Here is a 21,537-nt window from a genome sequence, read left to right as displayed (position 1 = left end):
CTCCCACAGTAACAGAAGCTCAGGGTAGGTCAGCATTTTATTAGATAAAAATGAAAGAAGGGTGCCTACCCACTCCTTCCTCTGGCTCACAAGGGGAACTCCCCCCTCCCCAAGAGAGGGCAGGGAGTCTATAACACTGAGATAATGAGAGAGGTTAGGGCAGAAAGCCCCAAGCCTCTTCCTTCTAAGTCTTGTTACAAGAAGAAACCTCCTCAGCTACAAATCCTGGGAAGGGGAACTATACCCGCCTTTTCCCCTAAGTGGGCGGCCTTCCCCTCCTCCAGCAAAAAATTGGAAGATAGGCAGTTACCCCCACCCCTAATTTGTCCAGGTGGGGGAAGAGGAATAAACGTCAGTCTGTGCCCTTCATTTCTTAGGTGCCTTCAGTGCTCATCAAAACCAGGCATGGGGAAGGCCTTGGCAAACTGCTCCACCCGTTGCCTGAGGTCAGCCAGCCGATGACTTGTTTCTGGGTCTTTGAGCAGGAAGGATTTGAAATCCTGGAGTCTGGCTAGAGATGGGGGAGAAAAAAAAAGTGGTCAGAGCTCTGGGGAAGGCCATCCGATCAGTTGAAGGAGGGGGGAGACAGTGAATGTAAACTGTGTGGGGGCAGGGGAGGTCTTGCCCACTCACCAGTCTTGCTCTTCACCTCCAAGCCGATGTTGACGCCTTCATCTATAAAGCCCACAACTTTCCGGAAGTCATCCTCACGGAACTGTCGAGAAGTCAAGGCTGGGGCCCCTGGGAGAGAGGCAGGAGAGGATTAGCATGGCCAAAGCCCACCTGGCAGCCACCCTTCCCTCCTGGAACCCAGGTCTCACCCAGCCGCAGGCCCCCAGGTGTGATGGCACTTCGATCTCCAGGACAGGTGTTCTTGTTGGCCGTGATGGATACGAGTTCCAACACCCGTTCAGCTCGAGCTCCATCCAGGCCCTTGGGCCGCAAGTCTACCAGCACTAGGTGGTTGTCAGTGCCACCTGAGGGGGGACAGTAAGCAGGAAGTACTGAGTCCTGGGCCTCTGCCTGAGGGTACAGAGGCTTTCACCTACCCCCTGGCTCACCAGACACCAGCGAGTAGCCTCGCTCTAGCAGGGCATCAGCCATGGCCCGAGCGTTCTTCAGAACCTGCAGGGAGTACTCCCGGAACATGGGGGTGCAGGCCTGGAGATGAGACAGCAGCACTGCCACCTTAAGCCCTGCCCCTTCTGCCCCTCCACCCCCAGCATAGTGTGACCCCATCCCAACCCCCTCCCATCCTGGCACCTCCCTTCCATCAGCTCCAACTTCAGTTGGCAAGGTGCAGGGTCTGAACCTGTAGGCCATGCCCCACCCACCCCACAAGAGTAGGCTCCCCAACCTGCTTTAGGGCTACAGCCACCGCAGCAATGGCATGGTTGTGGGGGCCCCCCTGCAGGGACGGGAACACAGCAAAGTTGATTCGGTCCTCAAACGTGTAAGGGATCTCCCGGCCCGTCTTGGGGTCCACAGCCCGCACCCCCTTCCGGTAGAAGATGAGTCCTGACCTGTGCAGGAGGTAGGTGGTCAGAAGCTAAGCCGAAAAGAAAGGGCAAGGGGGTGGGGAGAACAGAGGAAGCTGGCTGGCCCAGCCCCGCAGGCTCTCAGAGTCCAGCACAGTTGTGCTCAGTGTGCTAGACTCCAGGGGCTGAGGGGAGCAGCCCTCACCTCCACCCCCAAACCCCCTGTCGGGGAACTGCCTCCACGGGCAAGAGAAGGAGAACTGTCATAGACAGGGCTTCTGGTGGGAATGAATTCCTCAGATCCAGCCCAACGACGCCCCGGGAGTGAAGGCAGTGAGAGGCAAGGCCTGACCTGGCCCCTCGAAGGGTCTTGTGAGCGGTGGTGGTGACAACATCCGCATGCTTGAAAGGTGAGGGGATCACCTTGGCAGCCACCAGGCCACTGATGTGGGCCATGTCCGCCAGCAGGTGTGCCTTGACCTCATCACACACCTGGGCAGGTACAGAGACAGGCCTCAGCCTGGGGAGGGCCCAGACAGGCCTGCCCAAGGCTGCCCCTCCTCCAAAATCTCCCCACCAGCCCTTAGGGAGGGGCGGGTACTCCAGCCCTCCACTCACATCTCTCATGCGGGCGTAGTCGATGAGGCGAGCATAGGCACTGGTACCAGCTATGATGAGTCGAGGTCGGAAGAGCCGAGCAGTGAGTGCCAGCTGGTCATAGTCAATGAGGCCGGTTTTGGGCTGGACAGACAGACAAAAAGCTAAAGCCCTAAGAAGAAAGCAGGGCAGCTCCTCACAGCTCCCTCCCCACACCCTGGAGCACTCACATTCAGCTTATAGGGCATAGACTCGAAGAAGATGGATGTAGCTGAGACCCGCTTGACATCAGACATGTAGCCGTGAGTGAGACTGGGAGGGGAGGAGAGGAAGTAGGCAGGTTCAGAGTGGAATAACTCTCAGACTTAGCCACTCCCTTCCTGCCCAACCCCAAAGGCCGGGGTCTCTGGAACACTGCTCCTAGCAGGCACCACCCTCATGGCTCTGGGCACCGCTTTCCGGGGTCTTATCTTCCTCATTCACTGGAACTTGCAGGACTGGGAGAGCCCTGTTTCATCCGCATGGAACACAGTAGGTGTTCAACAAATTACTCTTCTCCCACGCCCATACTGCCCACAAGCCCATCACCCACCCCATCTATACTCACTGGCCCCCATCGGGCAGGTCCAGCCCCATGATTCGGTCATGAGGCTGCAGAAGGGCTGTGTAGGCAGCCAGGTTGGCTGGGGACCCCGAGTAGGGCTGGACATTGACTCCCCACTGAGCAGGATCCAGGTCAAAGGCCTCCAAGGCCCGGCGCTGACACAGCAGCTCGATTTCATCCACTACCTCTGCTCCTCCATAGTACCTGCAATGGGAGGGGAGTAGATCAGGGCACAGAGAAAGGGTTCCACCATCCCCCTGGACCAGCAGCAAAGGACTGGGAAGGCCACTTCTCTATACACACTGGGAGGGTACAGGCAGGTGTCCCCCACTGGGATCACCATCCCTGAGGCTGTCCTCCAGCCTTCTGGTGCCTAGCCCTCACCTCTTGCCAGGATAACCCTCCGAGTACTTGTTGTTCAGACAGGACCCCAAGGCCTCCAGCGCAGCTCGGCTGCAGAAGTTCTGGGGTGGGGGAGGGGGCAATGTCAGAAGGTATTGAGCCCCCTTCCCTGGATCCCACAGCCCCATCCTGCCAGAGGCCCAGGCTGCAGGGAGGAGCCGGGTTCTACAGAAAGCTCTGTTCATTCAGGATTCCGTGCCAGGCCTGGGGCAGGGCCAGAGCAGCATCCTCAGAAACCCAGCTGCTGTGATAGGTGTCTCCAGCAAGGCCACCTGTCCAGTTGAACCTGTGCTTCCAAGCTTCTCTTTCCTCTTGGGATGGAAGAGGGACCAGACTAAACTATAGGAGCCCCGGGAGGCTCTGGAAGCTTTCTAATGCCCCATCCCATAAGCCAGACTGGCCCTGCCTTTGCTTCAGAGGTCAGTAAGAAGAGAGGAAGATGAGGTCCAGCAGGAAGGCCCTGAGTCTGAAAGGGAGAGCTGGAGAAATAGCAGGAAGATGACCTGTTACTTGCAGCACCCACGGTGGCCTAAGCCCTGGCCCCTCTCCCAGGCCCCACCTCTGAAGCAATGAGCTCCAGGCCACGACACTGCCTGTCCTTCTCTCTCCGTAGCAGCTCCCACATCTCAGGGTCACTGTCCGATAGACTCTCCTGGCCTGACCAGCCCTTGGTTGCTTCTCCAGTCTGGGTCTGGGCTGCCTCGCTGTGCTGGCACCGTATGGCCATCCTGACCAGCTGACCACATCTCCGCAGAGGCTGGGGGAGGAAAAGACAGGGTCAAAGAAAAAGTGCCCAGACAAAAACAGTCAACAACCCTCAGCCATGCTTATCAGGCCCTCAGGCTCCATATCCAGCAGCCAGTTGTCTCATCGGTCTGTTCCAGTTCTCACCACTTCCACCTCCACCTTCAAAAGCCAGTTCTAGAGCCAAGGTTGAGATCAATGTCCAGGGGGTGGTTCTGATTCGGTCCATTCACCTCACCTCAGACTCTCCCTCCACCTCTGCCCTTGAACCACTCTGCAAAGCCTCGGGCAAAGTCTGTCCTCTAGAAGCCTATGTCTCTGGAACTCAGGGGCAGTCCCCACCCACAGAAACGCATGGTCTTCCTGCAGAGCCTTCACAAAGTGATACCCCAGTCAGGGTGGGAGGCAACCAAACTGGCAAGAGTTAGGGCAACGAGCTGTACAGGTGGTTTCCAGAGCAACGGAAGTGGCAGGGTAGACCTTCAGCAGCCCCTGGGGACGAGGTGTGTGTACGGGGTTGGGGGTGGACTGCTGGCAGGGAAGCCAAAACCCACATCTTGTCTTTTGTGCTCCCACTCTTTCCACCTCCTTCCAGCCCACAGAGCTGTGGGACCCCTGATACAAGCAAGGGTGACCAGCTGCATCATTTGCATGGCTCAGAGCTCGCAGGAAAGACTTAGCTCGCCGGTCCAGGCCAGGAACCCCGCTCGCTGGCCAGCACAGGGTCCACAGTTCTCTTCCCTAATGCCACGTCAAATGGGCGGTCACAAGGCCTTGGGGCATCTGGTTACCGGAATGGAGAGGGACCCCAATCACCCCGCGTGCACCGGGGGTCTCAGGGACCCCCTAGTTGCCCATTCTCTCTCCCCTCCCGCTCTCCCCTCCGGAGGACCCAGACACGTGCGTTTAAAAGCCAAGAGAACCCCAAGTTTGTGAATAGTTAACTAGGATAGGAGGGGAGCTTACTTCCTACTAGTCACCCAGCCTCCGGAGCCCCATTCTTACCCGAGTCGCCCAGAGCAAAGAGAAGGGCAACATCGCAACCGGAGATGAAGGTCGCAGGAGTTCCAGGCACCAACTCCGTCCGGGAAAAACGAGGGGTTGGAAGAAGACTGATCGGAGAGCGCATGCGCGAAAAGAGCTGCCGGGAAGCCACAGAATTAGGGCGGGGTCTATGCATGCGTAAGGTGGACGCTTTATGGTCTTTTGGGAATTGTAGTTTTTTTTCCCCTCTTCTTCACTTTCATTTCCCGTCTGTAGCCCCAGGGTCAGAAGCTTTTGCCTGAAAGAAAAGAGATCCAGTGCCGCCCCATCTCCTCGTTGTCCTGAAGCTCTTCAAGGTTTTCTTTCTTTTTTTTTTTTTTTTCCTGTCTGTTGTCCAGACAGCAACAATTTATTGGGTGTCTACTGAGTGAACCTAGCATTATTAGGCTCTCTGGGAAATACAAAGAGTCCTATACAAGCTGAAGAACCCTGTTGCACTGGAAAGCACCCTGGTTTGGAAGAGTGAGAGACCCAAGTTCAAGTTCCAGCTCTGGGACTAACTAGCAAATTAACCTATTTGAGCCGCATTTTCCTCACTTATAAATCAATAATAAAACAACATGTAGGAATTAAATGAGGCTGTATGTAAACATGCTCTTGGATGGATCATTCCCCTCCCTCATCCTCACAAACCTGCCTCCTCCGTGGCCATCTCCTCTTTCCCTGGGACATCCGGGAGCTGACTGAGGTGCTCCCTCCTTTCCTTGCACTTGCTGAATTTTGTTACCAATTCATTCTTGCTGCTCCAGCAATCACGGAGCTCTCTTTGTATCCTAGGGCTATAGATCCTTGGAGCTGGAAGGGATCTTCCTTGTAGCCTGACTTCATCAGGACTCATCCTTTAGGGGAGGGACTCATCGATCCCTCCAGGAGTAGGTTCCCAAACCTGGACATCAGAATTGGCTGGGAAATGTGATATAAATATATGAGTGGGGAGCCTTTCCTCAGAGGTTCTAATTCAATGGATCTTAAAGAGTGGGCATTTGCCCACTCACGCTGAAACACAACAAAACCTCTCCTTAGTGATTCTAATAAGCAGTGAATTTGAGAACCACTGCCTTACAACATTACAATTCATTCATTCATTCAGCAGACACATTGAGCCCCTTCACCATGCTAGGCATGCCATAGCTGTGGAAATATCAGAATAGATCACTGACTGCCGGTCCATAAAGAGGTGAACAACAAATGCAATTACAGGCAGAGGCACCTTACTCTGCTCCCAGATGTCCAGATGTCCTAAGAGCAAGGGGAGGAGGAGGAGAGGATGGCGATGGAGGAGATAGGTTTGTGAGTCAAAGAGGGGGAGGACAATCCATCACAAAGCCTATTCACTTGCAAAGTCTCATTTAATCTCCAGAACAGGCTATTTTATTATTGCTTTACAAGTGAGGAAACTGAGGCCCAGATGGGCTAACTTGCTAATTCCAGCCATTCCCACTTGGTTCTCATATCAGGCCTCAGAAGTCCCCCATTAGTTAGCTCTAACCTCCTTCCCTCCCACTCTAGCCTCAGGTGCTTTCAGCTTTTTCCAGTAATAAGCTTGGTGTTGGGAGTCTGCTGGGTTCCTCTCCTTATAATCTCTGACCCAGAGCCACTTCCGACCTTCCTCTTCCTTTCAGTTGATCCTGTTATCCATCCATCACCTATTTATTTTCCCCATACTGACTTTTCACTCCCAGGTGTGTCTGGGTGAGACTCACCTCCGACTCAGTTTCCCGCTGGAGCCAGTGGGCAATCCTCTGGAGAACACTGATCTCTTCCGGTTTTACCTTGACCCAGGACTCAGGGCGAAGGAAGGCTGAAGACGAGGTGTCGTTCTGTGCCTCAGCTAGTCTGTACCTCCTCCCTCTCCCCAGTCAGGGGTCCCGAGGGGAGGCGGCGGGGGGCGGGGAGCTGAGCTTGAGAACTGCTAATGAAGCCGCAGCCAATTAACGCCCGGGCCAGGGCTGGGGGCGGATAAAATTAGCAGCTGTGTCGACAGGAGTGAGCTGGAGGCGGGGGGTGGGGAGGGTGGGCAGCTGGCTGAAGGGGCCCTTGTTTGCGTTTGCAGACGGCAAGCAGCAGTGACGCTGCTGGGTTCTCCAAACTCGCGCTCGTCCCTTCCCCCACCCCCTCGTCTCAGGCCTCCCTGCCTCTCTCCCTCCCTCCCCCAACTGTCTGCAAACTCAGCGCCCACGGAATTAGGAAGGAAAAGGAAGATCGATGACTCCAGATGCCGAAAACACCGTTTCCCCTCCCCCCGCCCCACCTGCCGCCTCCCGCCAGCCCCGCGGAGCTTAGCAGGTTGTCAGCGCTCTGCCTACGCTGTCCCTACATCTCCATCCCATTCAAGGCCTTATACCGCCTCCCCCAAAGTAGCCCGCTGGTGGTCCGCTGTCAGGTCTAATCCCCATCCTATTTTCGGCAGCTTCACTTCGCCCACCTCTGGGAGGAAAATTCCCACCTCAGGCAGGGCTCCAACCCCAAGGGTCGTCCTCATCTGTATCTGATCTGGTCTTGGATGACCTCCAAGGTGCTAGCTCCGTCAATATTTGCCTCAGTTTCCCCACGAGCCGCCGAGGAAGGAGGCCCTGGCCAGGTCTCTGCCAGACATAAACCCACACCACCACCACCACCCCCTTCCCTACAAAGGTCTCACACAGACGCGTATTGGATTTCACTTTATTTTGTTCCCTTTCCCGTCTGTTTTGGTGTAGGAAAAAAAAAAAAATCACCGAGAGGAAGCAGCCGGAAAGCTGGAGCAGGATGGCAAGGACCGGAGGGAGGCGGGCGGAGGGCAGGGGCCGGGTCGATCGCCTATGCCCAGGAGTTCCGCTTCCGCTACCTTAATTATTGGGGTTGCGGGGAAAGGGGGACAGGCATACGGCAAGCAGAAGGGGATGGGAATAGGCCACGGTTTATAGGCCTTTATGGTATTTACGTGGGTACAGGGTGGAGGACAAGTGCCTGGGGATAAGTCAGGGTGGGATGAGGGTGCCAGGCCAGGCGTTATTAAAGCTGCGGGCAAAGGGAGTATCCAGCCCAGCGCCAGGGGCGTAAAGAGGACCCAGTGTGGACGCAGGAGACGCTGGGACCGCCTCCAAGCCCCGCCTATTCTGGGGCTGCGCTCTTGCTCCTCCACTTTGGGCTGTAGCCAAGGGGGCTACCCCCAGCCTCGTGGGCACTCCCAATAAGGAAAAGGGGACCCACGCCGACTGATGGTCCCCCGGAGGGCTGTTCCTCTCCGCCCCAGAGTGGAAAGGGTGGACGCGGCCACAGGAGCTGCGGGGTACGGGGAGAGGTCCCACTTAGGGAGTCCGGGATTTCGCGGGAAGCTCACGGCCCGGGCGAGGGCGGGGCGCACTATCCAAAGTAGGGGTGCTCGCTCTGGAAGTTATAGTCTGGGCACACCTTCTGCACCAGTTTGTAGTCAAAGCTGAGGAAGGAGACGAAAATGCAGATGACTTTGAAGGGCTTGGCACAGAGCCAGGCGGCCTGGCTCTGCGTATGCTCGGTGAAGCACACCTGCGATGGGTCGTACAGGCACGGGCGGTGCTTGCGAGCGCGGTTCGTCTTCTCATACTCCACGTGGCAGTTGAAAGCGCGTGACTCTTTGGTCCCGGGCACTCCCAGCGCGCCCCCAAGCGGACCCGCCAGCGCGCCCCCGAGGGTGCCCCCTAGCCCCGACCCCGCGGCCGCTAGCCCCAGCGGGGGCCGCAGCCCAGGGAGCACCCCCTCCAGGGCCAGCGTAGACTGCAGAGGGTGGGGGGCGGGCCCCGGCAGCCAGACGCCCCCAAACTCGACACGCTTGGAGGGCGGCACGATACTGACGCTGAGGTTGCCCAGGCTGGACGAGTTGTGGCGGAAGTACACGCTGAAGGTACCGTTCACATGGTCAACTATCTTACCCGTCACCAGCAGCGAGAACTTGAGAGTGTGCACCCGGAAGTAGAAGTCCCCCCAGCCGAAGATCTTTTTGGCGCGGGCCGCTTTGATAGACGGCTTTCTCTTGGTGCGCTGCGCGGGGGCCCCCGCCGCCCCAGCCCGGGCCAGTGCCCGGGTGTGGTTAGCCGGCCAGGCCCAGCTCCAGGCACGGGTGGTGCCCAGGCCGTCGGAGGACCTCGGCGGTGCCGGGAGCCGATGGCCAGGGGCTCCCCCTCCGGCCGTGGCCGGGCGCAGCTCCAGGTACTGCGGCCTTCCGGACTCTGGTATCTGGGCACTGACGGCCTGTGGACGAAGAAAGAGGAAAAGAGAGACGCTGGGATTGTCTGGGGCCACCCGCCAGGGCCACGCCGGTCCCTCTCCACAGCCGCTAGGAAACCAAATGGAATCGGGCCTCCCGGAGCAGTTGCTCAGGGAGTGCGCATTTGAGTGGGCCTGCAGCCCTTTCAAGCTGTGTGGTCTCGCCTCAATTTCTACATCTGTGAAATGACACCGAGAATCCTTGTGTTCTGGGAACTCTGATGAGGGCTGAGAAAGCCAAAAAGGCCAAAGCCAATGTGGGTTTGAATAGGGAGTGGAGCTGTGGACTCGGGCTTGGCTGGGAGTAATGGGCCAGGGAGAAGCTGGATTCCAGCAAAGGGAGGCCATGACCACTGTCAGTGTCCAGCATCAAGAAAGAGTGAGACCTCCCAACACTTTTGCCAAGACCAGAGCCCTCACCCGGGCGTCAGCCTCTACTGCCTTGTGTGGAGAAGCAAGGGAAACCAATAGAGCTGCGGAGAGCAGTGGAGAGTCTGGACGCTGTGGGTTGAGGCTTGGGAGCTACGTGGGCACCCCTCTCTGCCTCCAGCACTCCTGCTGTGGGGGAGGCCGCCTGGTGGTCTCCCTGGGCTGGGAGGGTGCTGGAAGACCACCCCCTGCCTGCCCCCACTCGTCTCCGTGTGTCTCAGGTGGCCACCGATCTGGGAGACAGCACGGGGGAGTACAAGATGGATCCATAGGCGAGAACTGCCCGGGCAGGCCCGGGCCATCAATTATCTGGGGCGGAGCGGGGGTGTGTGTGTGGGTGTGTGGGGTGGTGGCCGGGAGTGAAGGAGACGCGAGCGAGCGGGAGGAAGAAATATGGAGATGCTGCTCCAGCAAGGAGAGGGAGAGGAGCCGTGCATGTCAGAGTGTGTCAGTCAGACTGTGCTAGCTGTGGCCATTCAGTGTGGCCCTTACTGCGTGTGGGTTCGGCTTGGGGGGCAGGGAGTACTGCGTGTGTCAGTCTGGGGTGGTTGTATTTCTGTTGGCCTGAGAGGGTTGTACGTATGTGTCTGCCTGCCTGGAGTGATGATTCTGTGTGTGTGTGTGTGTTTGTGTGTGTGTGTGTGTGTGTGTGTGTGTGTGTGTGTGTGTGTATCTGTATGCCCCTGTGTATCAGTCTGAGGAGGCTGTGTCATGTGTGTCTGCCTGCTTGTGGCGACTGAACGTCTGTTGTATCAGTCTGTGATGGCTATGTATAGGTGTCCAGGTTGCATATGTGCTTGGGTTGGCTGTGTCTGTCTGTCTGTGTGTGTTGATCTGAGTGAGGCTGTGTTTCAGTTTGTGGTAGTTGCATCTGTGTGGCTGGTGTAGTTGTATGCCTGGACTGGCTGTATATCTAAGGGTGGCTGTGTGTGATTCACTGAGGGTGTCACTTTCCCTGTGTGAGCTCCTATCATCCCCTGTCCATGTGTCAAGCTCTTTCTCAAGGGTGTGTGTCAGTGTATCCACAATGATATAACAACTGTGGTCTCATTATGTTCCCCTGGGGGGTGCATATGTGTGAGTTGTATATGAATGTTCTGGGGAGGGGGGGGTGTCCCACACTGGCCTGCAGGATGAGCTTTGGGTAGGTAAAGAGGCCAGGCAGCATGGGTGTCCCCCTCTGTTTGCATACACCATGTGTCCACAGGGGACAGGAATGGCAGAGTCAAGCTGCTGGGCTAGAATCTCCACCGCCTGGTCCCCATTCCCACAGCTCTGCGATCCTGGGTTATTAATGCCGCCGCCACCCGCTCGTCATACATATTTATCGCCCCCCTCATTCCTCCTCCCGTCCATCTCTCCTCCCAGCTCAGGTGAGGGGGGCGGGAGCGTCAAGAGTGATTGACTCAGACTGACAAGCTCGAGCTGGCAACTAACACCAGGAGGGCGGGCCTGAGAGGGGCTGAGGGGAAGGGGTCCAGGGCCACGGGGGAGGGGGAAAGGGCCTTCCAGGAGGAGGGAGCAAGGCCCCAGGAGGTGGGCTTAGAGAGAGCAGGGCCTGAGCCCCGGAGGAGGGAGCGTGTGAAGCTTCCAGGGGAAGTCGAAGAATGGTTGGGGGCGAGTCATTTGAACTCTGACACCTAATCTCCTCACCCCTCTGGGCCCAATCACTAGCTCTTTCCGGGGCATCCATCGGTCCCCAAGCCTGCCATTATGACCCCGAATGCCTCTGAGCTATCCCCTCCCAGCACACCCCAGCAGCACCAGACATCCTGCACCCAGTGCAGGACCTGTCAACTGCTTCAGTCCAGCGACTCCTCCCAGGCAGGGGCTGGGAGAGGCAAGTAGGTTTGGCTGGGCTGTGAGGGGTGCCAGGTGTCCCCCCACTGTGATCCCAGACAAATTGCTGCCTGCACTTCTCTGATCCTGGCAAATCCCTGGGCTTTGGGCGCCCGCGCCCCCCACCCGCTGCTGCAGACAGCCAAGATAAAAGGGAAGAGTTGCGGGGCTGGGGCGGTGGGCGGCCGAAGCCACCCTGTGTGGAGAGCTCAGTCAGGGAGGGGCGAGAGTCTTCGAGGAAACGAGCCGAGAAATGGGAACATGGAATCAAATCAAATCAAATCCTCCCTCTGGCTTCCTTGCCCGCACGCTCGCTCTCCCTCTCTTGCTCTCCCTCTCCCTCTCACTGTTTTTCCATCTCTCTCTCTCTCCCTCTCTCAGTCTCTTTTTGTCTCTGTCTCTTCCTCACTCTGTCTCTAATTTTCTCCTTCTGTGATTCTGTTTTTCTCTCTGTTTCTGTCTGTCTAACTGTGGTTCTTTCCCTCTATCCTTCAGATTGTCTGTCTCCAACCGTGGGTGGGGATGGGAGGGAGGGGAAAGCAAGGTGATAAGGGAGTCCCTCTTTGCCTAGAATCCATGGTGCTCTCCCTCCCCCTCTACAAATGAGAGTGGGAGCAGGGTGTTGTCTGAGGAAGGGTCCCCCTCACTTCAGAGCTGGTTTAATTAAGATAATTGGGCGCAGTGACATTTGCGGAGGGGAGAAGCTAGTCCGGTTTTCGGCTTAGGGGGGCAGGAGGGAGTGGGAGGGTGAGGATGGGGGTGTGCTTCACCAGACGCCTTCGGGCCCTGGCGGGGCGGGAGCCGAGCCAGGAGTGCTTTGCCCCCAAGGCAGCCAGCCCACGCATTGGAGAGGAGTTGAGGCTGCCTTTTGCTGCTGAACAAACTCCACTGGGGTGGGGGGGCTCTTTTGGGACGGGACCGCTGGGAATGCGGGAGGATCAGGCTGTCGGCCCCCCAGCCGCATTGCAGGGCACACCTCCTCCAGGCCTCCAGGCCTCCAGACCTGTCGGTGGCTTCTCTCCTGCTGTGTGGGTCAGGCGGGGTGGCTCAGGATTCTGACTGGGGGAGGGGATGGCACCCTGTGGTTGGGGAGGAGGAGTGCTCCAGGCCTGGGTTGGGGAAGGAGAGGGAATAGCGTACTGAACCCTTGCACCTAGAAAGAGGTGCGGGCACCGCAGTCAGGGCAGGTGAAATAGCCAGGGTCTGGCTGGGAACCAGGGATAGAGATGGGGGTGAGGACAGAAGTGGGGTGGACTGGACAGGCTGGGGTGAAGACTGGGACAGAGATGGAGGGGGACTGGGCAGGCACAGGTATATGGTGCAGAGATAAGGATGGAACAAGGACAGGCATTGGAACAGGGATGAAGAGGAGATCAGAAGCGGTGGACAGGCATTGGGCAGAGACTAGGATGCAGATGGGATAGGGGCCAGGAGAATGAAGGTGGGGGAACAGAACAAGGTGGGAACTAAAATGGGGATGGAGGAAGACAGGGATGGTGGATGAGGGATGGGCATTGGGGAAGAATGAGAGTGGGATAGGGACTGGGAGATGGGGATGGGGACCAGATGGGGGTGGGAAGAGAAATGGGGGATGGGAAATGGTTATTGGGCAGAAACAGGGATACTGAGGGATGCAGAGACCCAGGGGATGGGGTTGGGGATGGGGAATGTGAATGGGGACTAGAATGGGAAATGGGGGACAAGGAAGGAGATAAGAGACAGGGACAGGGAGACAGGAGCTGAGGACAGGTATGGGAGACAAGTCAGAGGAAAAGGCAGAAGACCGGCAGGATCAAGCTATGGGAGGGGGCCAGGCAGGTGGTGGCGAAGATACCTCCTTCCAGACCCTACTATAGCTATAGCGTGAGGGGGCGGGGATCGCCGGTGGGGCGGGCTCTGCCCTTGGGCAGGGCGCCCCCTCCCCCTCAGCCCCGCCTGCCCGCCTGCTCGTGGCCTGCAGCGCAAGGCTCACCGTTATCTGAATTTTGATTTTATTTTATTTTATTTTATTTCCCTGCTTCCCAGAGCCGGCGCAGTCCCCCCGGGAACAGCCGCCCCCCGCCCCCCGCCCTGCGTCTCACTTTATTATTGCAATAAATGTGCCTATAAAGGCGCGGGCTCCGGGGCGCGGTGTGGGGGGGAGTGGGAGCCGCGGAGCTGGGATGTAATTTCCCGAAGCCGGAGCCGGAGGGGGAGTGGGCGGGGTGGAGGTGGAGGAGGGGTAGGCGAGGGAGAGGGGGAGACTCGCCAATTTCCAGAGCTCAAGGCAGCGCTCCCTGCTCCCCATCCCCGCCCCGCGGCTCCCCACTGCGCCCAGCCACCCTTGAGCCCTGGGACCCCACCCCCATGACCGACCCTGCCCTCTCTCTGTTACCCTGTCCCCTGTCCTGGCCCCCGCCCATGTGGAGTTCCAGGGCTCGGTCCAAAGTTCCGCATCTCCTCGACGATGACTTCATCTCTGACCCCCCGGATGCCCCCTCCACTTACCTGGTCTCTCTGAACGTTTATCTCGCCCCTTCCCAAAGACCCTGTCTCTGACCCCAGTGACCCTTCTTTACCTTGTTTCTGTCCCCCAAGTACCTCACCTCTTCCCCAGCCACCCTGTCCTGGACCTCCAGCTCCTCCCCCACCCCAAACCTAAGACCATTTAAATTCTTCTTTCCGCGGGTGCCCCTCCCATACTCGCAGGCCCTGGCCCAAGGGAGCTATCACAGCGCCCACCTCGCCTGTGTCCCTGGCCCAGCTGCGGCCCCTGATTACCCCCAAATCCCTGCGGACAGCTCTGGGCCCTGGCCCAGGCTGCACGTGCCTAAGTGGCCCAGCCAGAGATTAGCTGGGGGGCTAGAGGGGAATAGGGAGGCAGGAGGGGGTGGCTAGATGCAGGGCTGGGGCCAGCCGGTGCTGAGAGACTCAATTCAGCCTAATCCTTCCCTGAGGCATGATAGAGCTGTAAGGTCCCACAGGGCCCCGCCCCTGCCCTCCCCCAGCTAATTAGTAATTAGTGATTAGTGATTAGTGACTATTGATCGCCTGCTGCTTCTCCCAGTAGGCGGCCGCTTTGGCAAGGGGTGGGGAAGACCAGAGACAGAGAGAGGACTCAAAAACAGTGTTAGAAAGATCCTGAAGGAGGCCTGGGCCAGAGCCCCAGGGGCAGTGGAAGCCAGGAGTCGCAGGCCCTGAAAGGAGACCGGGAGCCTGGAGCAAGGAGGAAGGAGGGAGAGAGCTCCTGAAGGAGGGGCAAGTGAGCGCGTCATGGGAGAAGGCAGGGTTGTTAATGTTGGACAATTAGGGTTTCCCTGTAAACTGTGCCCCACCAGCCTCTTACCCAGTGTCAACCCAGTGCCAGCTCCGGCGCTGAGATAGCCCTGAGCGCGCACACACACACACACACACACACACAAGCCACACTCAGATACGTAAACACATCCTGAGGCTCACACTCAAACGCACTCAAAATGACAAGAAAGCAGATACACACTCACAAGCCTCGGAGACTCACATACAGACAACACATGCACCCCAACACACATATATCCACCAGAGACACACCTCGGGGTAAACACATGAGCACACCCCATACTCACGAGTGCACACAAGCGCACACAGATAGGTACTCAGACACACTCTTTCCTACACACACTCCCTCATGCAGTTATACATATTCACACACCCACGGTCTGTATGTACACGTAAACACAGCTTCTCACATGCACACAAGCTGGACTAAATGGTAGATACACTCTCCCCCACGGACTCCAACACGGAGGCCCACAGCGGCAGCTCTAGCACACTCAGATACATCCCCATCGCTCACATCCTCGCGCTTACTCTCCCTCAAGTCTTCACCAGATGTTTCATTCCCCTTCAGGGGGCAAAGGAAATTAAACCAGATAGGTCCACAGGGGAGTTTATTTAATGGGGAGAGGGGAGAGGAGAGTGGGGAGGAATTAGAAAGGAGGGGCAGGGGAGTACCATCCATCCCCACCACCTCTCCTCCGGGGCCTTCACACCTGGGTGGGTTGTGGGACACAGACCCCCTCCCACAGGGCTCTATGGGCAGAGCTAGGCAGCAGGTCCAAAAGAAGCTCCTGCCAGTGGAAGCAGTTTTTGTGGAGGGGGCTCCTCTGCCCACCTTCCAGCTCCTCAAGGTCACCAGGCGGGTTTGGGAGAATCAGGGAGCTCCATCGCCAGCTTCACTAGGGCAGCCCCTGCCCTGCTGGAGCTGCTGAGTGCGATCTGGCTGAGAAGGTGGGGGTCCAGGTGTGTGGGGAGAACTACACCCCTTCCAGATTCTGCAGGGTCTGGGAGTTGGGGTGCAGGGAGTAGGGGTTTGGGGAGCCACCTGTCTGCCCCAAACTGGGTAGGTCACACTTAGGGTAGGAAACAGTAAAGTCAGAGACAGGGGAGCTGATGGAAGAAGATAGGGGTCCTGGGCCTAGGCCCCCATTATGGGACTCACGGCAGGGCACAGATGGCTGCACTGTGAAGCAGGCACACTTGCACTCACCCCTTCAGAGCCAACACCACACGCCACACCAGCAGACACGCACCCTGGACCCCAGCACTAGACACCCAAGCCTGGCTGCCCCAGACACAGGCACGCACACAGGTGCACACGCTGACCCCCGCACTCCACACCAGCACACACGAGCGCGCCGTGTACACAAATCGAAGCCTCCAAGTCGGGAGGGAGGCAGATCAAGTCGGGGCCCCTTTAGCCTCTGTCTTCGCCCTGGAGCCTCAGGGAAGGAGGCAGCCTAGGGAGATGGGGGCGAGGACAGGGCAGGAGGAGAGACTCTTTCCAGACAGCCCTCTCCCCCTACCCGCCGGGCGTGAGAGAGGGGTGTGTCTGTGAGGTTGTGCAGGGGAGATGGTGTCTCCGCGGGAAATGTGATGGGAGACTGTAGCCAAGTTCGGCGGTATCTGTGTGAGTCCGTGTGTGCGCGCGTGTGTTCGAGCTGTGTATCCTCGGAACACAGTGCCCACCTGGCATTGTGACAAGGGCAGAGAAGAGAAATGAGAAGGCGGGGGTGGATGGGCGGAAGGACAGACAGCGAGGAAGGCGAGCGAGGTTGGCGCGGAAAGACGGCAAGGCTGACACCCTGCTGGCTTGTCTGTCTGTCTCGCACTCCCGCTCCGTCTGGCGCACTCGCGGGTCGGGCTTCGTCCCCTCCCCCGCCGCGCCTGGAGCGGGATCCGAGTCGGGCCTCCACCCTGGCACCAGCCTCCCGGACCCTCAGCCAACTTGCGCTGGGAGAGCGCCTATCCTGAATCGGGAATCTGTCTGTCCGCGTCCCCCACGCCGCGCAAAGTTCGGAAGCTCCGAGCGGGAGGCGGGGCGGGCGCACAGAGCCCCTCGCACTCTGGGACCTTTGCATCCCGGACCCCAGCGCTCGCGCTACCGCAGGGCAGCCCTTACCTTCCTCAAGAGCCACGGGCCAAAGAGCAAGAGAAGCCATTCCGGGAGCAGCCGCATCTTCCCGGGAGGCCGGGCGGGGCGGGCGGGGCGGGTCCCGGGCAAGCGGCAGCCGGGCCTGAGGTCGAGGGCGCGGGGTGGCTGCCGAAGCGGCGGGAGCGGGCGGCGCGGCCCGCGGACTGAGCGGCGAGAGGAGCGGAGAGCGGCGCTGGGGGCGGGGCGCGGGCGGGGGAGAAAGTTGGGTCTGACTCGGGCGGGCTGGGGGGCGGGGCTCCGCGGAGCTCCAATCCCGGCCGCGCCCCGCGCGCCCCCTCCCGCCCAGCTGGGGGCACCGAAGGTGACTTTCACCCCGACACGCCCCAGACACGCCCCCGGCCCAGGTGCGAAGTGGAGAGGGCTGAGGGATTCGGGCACCCTGTACCCGAGAGGCCGGGTCTGTGCACCGCTGAGGAATAGGGCCGGGAGTGGGGCTCGAGGCTCCGGGACCTTGTTCCCGAAGCAGGGCACGGTGGAGCAGGGGCCTGGGGAGGCTCAGCGGCCCAGCAAGACCAGGGTCCCTCGGAGCTCCGGGCCCCTTCGATGCTCCGGGCCCTGGAGGGTCCCAGGGCAGAAGCAGGGCAGGGGCCGAGGTGAGGGCGGGCTGGGCCCCGGGCGCCTGCCGCCGCGCGGCGCTGACGGGGATGGATGGGCGCCCCGCGGCTCATTCGGCCCGGAGATGAGAATCATTGATCACGGACGGAAACCCCATCACTTCTGTCAATAGGGCTGACAAACGGCGCCCGCCGCCCCCCCACCGCCCCCGCCTTCAAGGCACCTCTGCGGTCTCAGGACCTCTCCGCTAGATCCGCCGTTCACCTTTGCCCCTCGCCCCCCACCGCCGACCCCTCCACACGTCCCAGAGCATCCCCGCGTGTGGGGTTGGGCAGGAACCGCGCCGCCTGTTCGGCCTCTTGGTGCAGTCTCCATCCCTTTTCTCCCAGTGTCCCATCTTTCACCATCAGCTCCTCTAGATCCTTCTCCCCTTCCTCCTCTGTCTCTGTCCTTGTCTCTGTCTCCAGCCTGGTCCTGTCTCTGGCCCTGTCCTCTTGGCTGTTTCTTCATCCCTCCCTCCTCCCACTAGTCTCTCTCTCTCTCCTGCCCAAGGAGTCTTCAGCTGTCAGCTGTTGCTATGTACTGAGGCTGTGGCTGAGGTTGTGGTATGACCGACACTTTGACAGCGAGAGATAGGGACAAGCAAAGACATAGAGAGACAGAGAGACAGACACATACCCGGAGACACCAGCACATGCCCCCAGGCATGCATGCAGGTGCTTCACAGGGGCAGGCCACACTGCAGAGGTGAACATACAGGCAGAGAGAAACACATTCACACAGAGAGCAGCGCACACACACAGACAGGTGCACACCTAGAGGCACTGATCCACACAGATGGACACACTTGGTTTACACACACACAGGAGCACACAGAGACAGAGAGACAAATGGACACTCTCACCAAGAGACAAGCATACCCAGCCAGGTACTCACAGCCGACCCCACCTTCCTTGCCTTGGCAGAGAGGCAAACATCCACATATGGAGATGGACACCCACTCAGGTGTACACCGGCACTGGCAGTCCGAAAGACAAGCCCAGGCACACACAAAGACAGATATAGGGATGTGACAGACACAAAACAAGGATTAGGAATGCTGAGAAGATGAGGTGGACACAGAGACACCCAGAGAGACAGACAGAAGCCAGGAGGTAGGAACCTGGGTGCAGGTGGGGCAGAGAGGGAGGCAGGAAGGGGTAGAAGGCCCAAGGCCAAGAGGCTCCATCCAGAATCCTGAGCCTGTGTGCCAAGCACAGGGGCTGCTGAAATGGTAGTGGGCAGTTGGGGAAGTAGGCACACTCAGGCCCAGGGCACCCAGGACAGAAGCCCATCACTAGAGTCCTGGTTTTCTGGAGTCCTACCCACCCCATCTCTCCTCCTTTTGCTAGTCTCAGGTCACTGCTTTCTGTCTCCAGCTACACACACACACACACACACACACCCCACTCCCTGTCTCCATCTCTGTGTCTCTGTCTCTCATTCCGTCTGTATCAGCCTCTGCCTCTGGTTCTGCCCCTGTCTCTTCTCCATCTCTGTCTTAGGTCTCTGTGCCATCCTTGGCAGGTGGGGAGTTGTTGAGGACTGCCTCCTGGTAGACCCTCTCCTGGCCACCCTGGTGGGCAGAGGGAGGATGCTGACTGGAGGGGTGTATGTTCCAAGCCGCAGCTGGGTGCCCCTCTCGCTCTGCCCAGGATCTTGAGGCGACAGGCAGAGAATCAGTGGCTCCCCGGGGGCGCCAGATGCGCGGCTGGCAGAAGGAGGGAGTGAGGGGGTGGGGCTGGTGGTGGTGGGTAGTAGGCAGGCGCTGGGGGAGGGAGAAGAGCGGGCTGGAGGAGGGAAGAGGGGGGTGTGGCAGAATAGCCCAAGGGAAGGAAGTGAGAGGCTGGGCTGGGGTCCGCCTGGAGGTGCATAATTAGTGTCCTGGGGAGGGGCCTGTGCTGGGCTTGAGGATGAGCTGCGCTGCAGGAGTGCGTACGCCACCTGGTGGACAGATGAGGACACAAGCCTCCCTCTAAACGATCAACAAGGACGCCCCCTTTCCCCAGCCGGATCACTCTGCCCTGGGGCCCTAGGGAGCCCGGGAGGCAGTGGAGGATCGCAGAACTGGCTTGGAAGCTGAGGCTGGAGATGGCATCTCAGGCCTAAGAGGGAAGGGGAGGGCTCTTGTTTCTAGATGTGCTTGGACCCATAGCGTCCTCAAGAAAGGAGGAATAGACTGAGAAGGTTAAACCAGGGAGGGAGGGGGAATGAAAGGCAGTGCTCCCCCCTTGGGCTTGGCAAGGGTCCTTCAGACGTTTAAAGCTGCCATCACTGAGCATATTTGCTACTGTGGGGAGAGCGGGGCTCTAACCCTTTCTCAATCTTGGACCGTGTAAAGCGGTGTGACCTTCTGCAAGAGGTTCCCTTCTCTGGGCAGGGGCTGAAGTAGACCTGGTACCCCCTTTGGTTGTAGCAGTCCTTTCCTGTCAACCCCTGGGATGTGAGATGTGTCTGTTGGTGAACCGTGGGGCCTGGAAAACTAGTCTTCCCAGCTTTAACTCCAGGGGCCCTCCTTCTCCTGAATCCAGGGTTCTGACTCTTGGCATCTGATTAATTACTCTCCATGAAGTGTGAGATGTCAGTGCTTCAAGAGCAAACTTGGAGAGAGCTGTATGGGACCACCCTGAAGGATTAGAAAGCCGTTCACAACCCCAGTGTGTTCATTTCTTATTGGGGGATTTCTCACTGTGGGAGATAATTTTGGGTAGGGGTGGCAGTGTTGTCCCAAAGAAGTGACAGTACAGAGAAACAGATCTTGGAGTTAGTGTCCTAGAGCCAGAGAGAACACATGATCCAGAGAGGTGAAGTCACTGGTTCAAGTTCACACAGCCAGGAGAAGCAGGTCGTTCTGGTCAAGTCCAGTGCCACCCACTTCCCTGCCACAGCCCAGTGAAGGGGGATGGAGCTCCAGAAGGGCACTGAAGACCCGATGCTCAAGCCTCCCTCCAGCACAGAGCATGGCTCCCTCTGGTGGCTGGAGCATGCAAGCACAGGCCAGCTCCCAGAGTCTCCCACTCAGGTAGACACAAACGGCTTTTTTTTTACAATTTTATTTATAACAATATCTGTGTTATTTAGTTGTAAAGGAATTCAGCAAAAATTATTAAAACGTTCATATCCCCAAAACGGGGCTGCCCGCTTGCCCTTCCTTGGTGTGCCCCACTTCCTCCTCATCCCCAGGGGAGGGGAGCCTGGGGGAGTGTTTACCAAAGAAAGTCTCCAGCCCTGGGAGCCACAGTGGGGGCACTGGAGAGGGGGAGGGCCTGTCTGGGAGGGATACTGAGTGTGGCCATCTCAGAGGTGCCCCTAGAGTAGGGGCTGGGGCATGGGATGGCCTCCCCCAAGAAGAACTAAAAAACTCCATCCTTTCCTTCCTACCTCAGCCAGAGCCAAATCTTCCAGACAAGGGCAGCAAAGGACTCACCCGCCCCAGAATCCCAGAATCAGCCCTCAGGGAGCTGGGAGGGGTGGGGGGGATGAGAGGGGAGAGCCTTGACGAAGTGTCTTGTACAGGGAGGGGGAGGCAGCACCACCAGCTCTCCCAGTGGGGCTGCGTTTTTGGTGGGAAGGTGGGAGGCAGGGCCCCCTTATACCTGTAAGTTGTAGGGGCCCCCTTCCTGCGCCCCCTCCCGGAAGGCAGCATTGGGCGGGGTGCTGAGGAGCAGGCAGGAAGGAGAACGGAAAGAGATAATACTGTGCTCGCTTGCTCGCTTGCTCACTCACATATAAAAAGTAATTCCTTCATTTTTACATTTATACATCCCAGCAGGGCTGGGGAGGGGTTGGCTGGGCAGGGTGGGGGCTCCTTGAAGGACTTCTCTGGCAGGGGGCAGGAGGCTCTCTGCAGAAGTCCGATGGTGCAGGACCCTATGCCAAGGGGTCCCCTATCTCGTCCTCAGGGCCCCGGCCCAGGAGTTCTCGCTTCTCATCCGTGCTGGCCAGGGAGTGGCGGCTGCCATGACCACCCATATAGAGTGTGGCGTACACGGGGTTGGTGAAGTTGGTGGGCTGCAAGGCGACAGAGGGGTCAGGTGGGGCTCAGGGGCTGGGCTCTGTGGCCCGGGTACCCCATCCCCACCTCCATTCCATCATCCAGCCCAATACCTTTGGTCACCCCACCCACAGCC

At 58.6% G+C, this 21,537-nt stretch overlaps 3 protein-coding genes across 6 annotated transcripts in view; all 3 read right to left on the bottom strand.

Moving 5' to 3' along the window:
* Window positions 1-24: 24 nt before the first annotated feature.
* SHMT2 (serine hydroxymethyltransferase 2) lies at window positions 25-4,959 on the bottom strand. 3 transcript variants are annotated; one of them, XM_082350717.1, is made up of 13 exons: window positions 4,831-4,924; window positions 4,380-4,608; window positions 3,641-3,838; window positions 3,064-3,143; window positions 2,683-2,883; window positions 2,306-2,387; window positions 2,097-2,219; window positions 1,831-1,970; window positions 1,358-1,523; window positions 1,062-1,161; window positions 822-977; window positions 634-741; window positions 25-511 (listed from the first exon to the last, which is right to left on the bottom strand). In XM_082350717.1, the coding sequence occupies exons 2-13, from the start codon at window positions 4,476-4,478 to the stop codon at window positions 384-386; spliced, it is 1,581 nt and encodes a 526-aa protein (XP_082206843.1). In that variant the 5' UTR covers window positions 4,479-4,608; window positions 4,831-4,924; the 3' UTR covers window positions 25-383. The 3 variants fall into 3 exon arrangements, with proteins under 3 accessions (XP_082206843.1, XP_082206844.1, XP_082206845.1); XM_082350718.1 differs by lacking the exon at window positions 4,380-4,608 and having other exon boundaries at window positions 4,831-4,959; XM_082350719.1 differs by lacking the exons at window positions 3,064-3,143; window positions 4,380-4,608 and having other exon boundaries at window positions 4,831-4,959.
* A 2,558-nt stretch (window positions 4,960-7,517) lies between these two features.
* Window positions 7,518-16,984, bottom strand: NXPH4 (neurexophilin 4). Its single transcript, XM_082350660.1, has 2 exons — window positions 16,781-16,984; window positions 7,518-9,078 (listed from the first exon to the last, which is right to left on the bottom strand). Exons 1-2 carry the CDS (start codon window positions 16,835-16,837, stop codon window positions 8,215-8,217), a joined length of 921 nt encoding a protein of 306 aa, XP_082206786.1. The 5' UTR covers window positions 16,838-16,984; the 3' UTR covers window positions 7,518-8,214.
* A 3,685-nt stretch (window positions 16,985-20,669) lies between these two features.
* The window catches only part of LRP1 (LDL receptor related protein 1), a 79,496-nt gene continuing 78,628 nt past the window's right edge, over window positions 20,670-21,537 (bottom strand). For both annotated transcript variants that reach the window (XM_082350879.1, XM_082350880.1), the window contains one exon: window positions 20,670-21,418. In XM_082350879.1, the coding sequence (XP_082207005.1) occupies window positions 21,278-21,418 (141 nt within the window). In that variant the 3' untranslated portion in view covers window positions 20,670-21,277. The remainder of the gene's footprint in view (window positions 21,419-21,537) is intronic.

This window comes from Balaenoptera borealis (genome assembly GCF_965194805.1).
Source record: "Balaenoptera borealis genome assembly, chromosome: 13".
NCBI classification, from domain to species: domain Eukaryota; kingdom Metazoa; phylum Chordata; class Mammalia; order Artiodactyla; family Balaenopteridae; genus Balaenoptera; species Balaenoptera borealis.
This window is presented reverse-complemented; position numbering and strand designations above follow the sequence as displayed.

Excerpts from the sequence above, each read along its gene's own strand:
- SHMT2 (XM_082350717.1), bottom strand. The coding sequence starts at position 4,478 with ATGCAAATGATGCAGCTGGTCACCCTTGCTTGTATCAGGGGTCCCACA. Across the intron at positions 1,162-1,357 it reads TGGCTGTAGCCCTAAAGCAG|GCCTGCACCCCCATGTTCCG; the intron begins GTTGGGGAGCCT and ends TCTCATCTCCAG. Across the intron at positions 978-1,061 it reads AGGCTACTCGCTGGTGTCTG|GTGGCACTGACAACCACCTA; the intron begins GTGAGCCAGGGG and ends GTCCCCCCTCAG.
- NXPH4 (XM_082350660.1), bottom strand. The coding sequence starts at position 16,837 with ATGCGGCTGCTCCCGGAATGGCTTCTCTTGCTCTTTGGCCCGTGGCTC. Across the intron at positions 9,079-16,780 it reads GCCCGTGGCTCTTGAGGAAG|GCCGTCAGTGCCCAGATACC; the intron begins GTAAGGGCTGCC and ends CTTCGTCCACAG.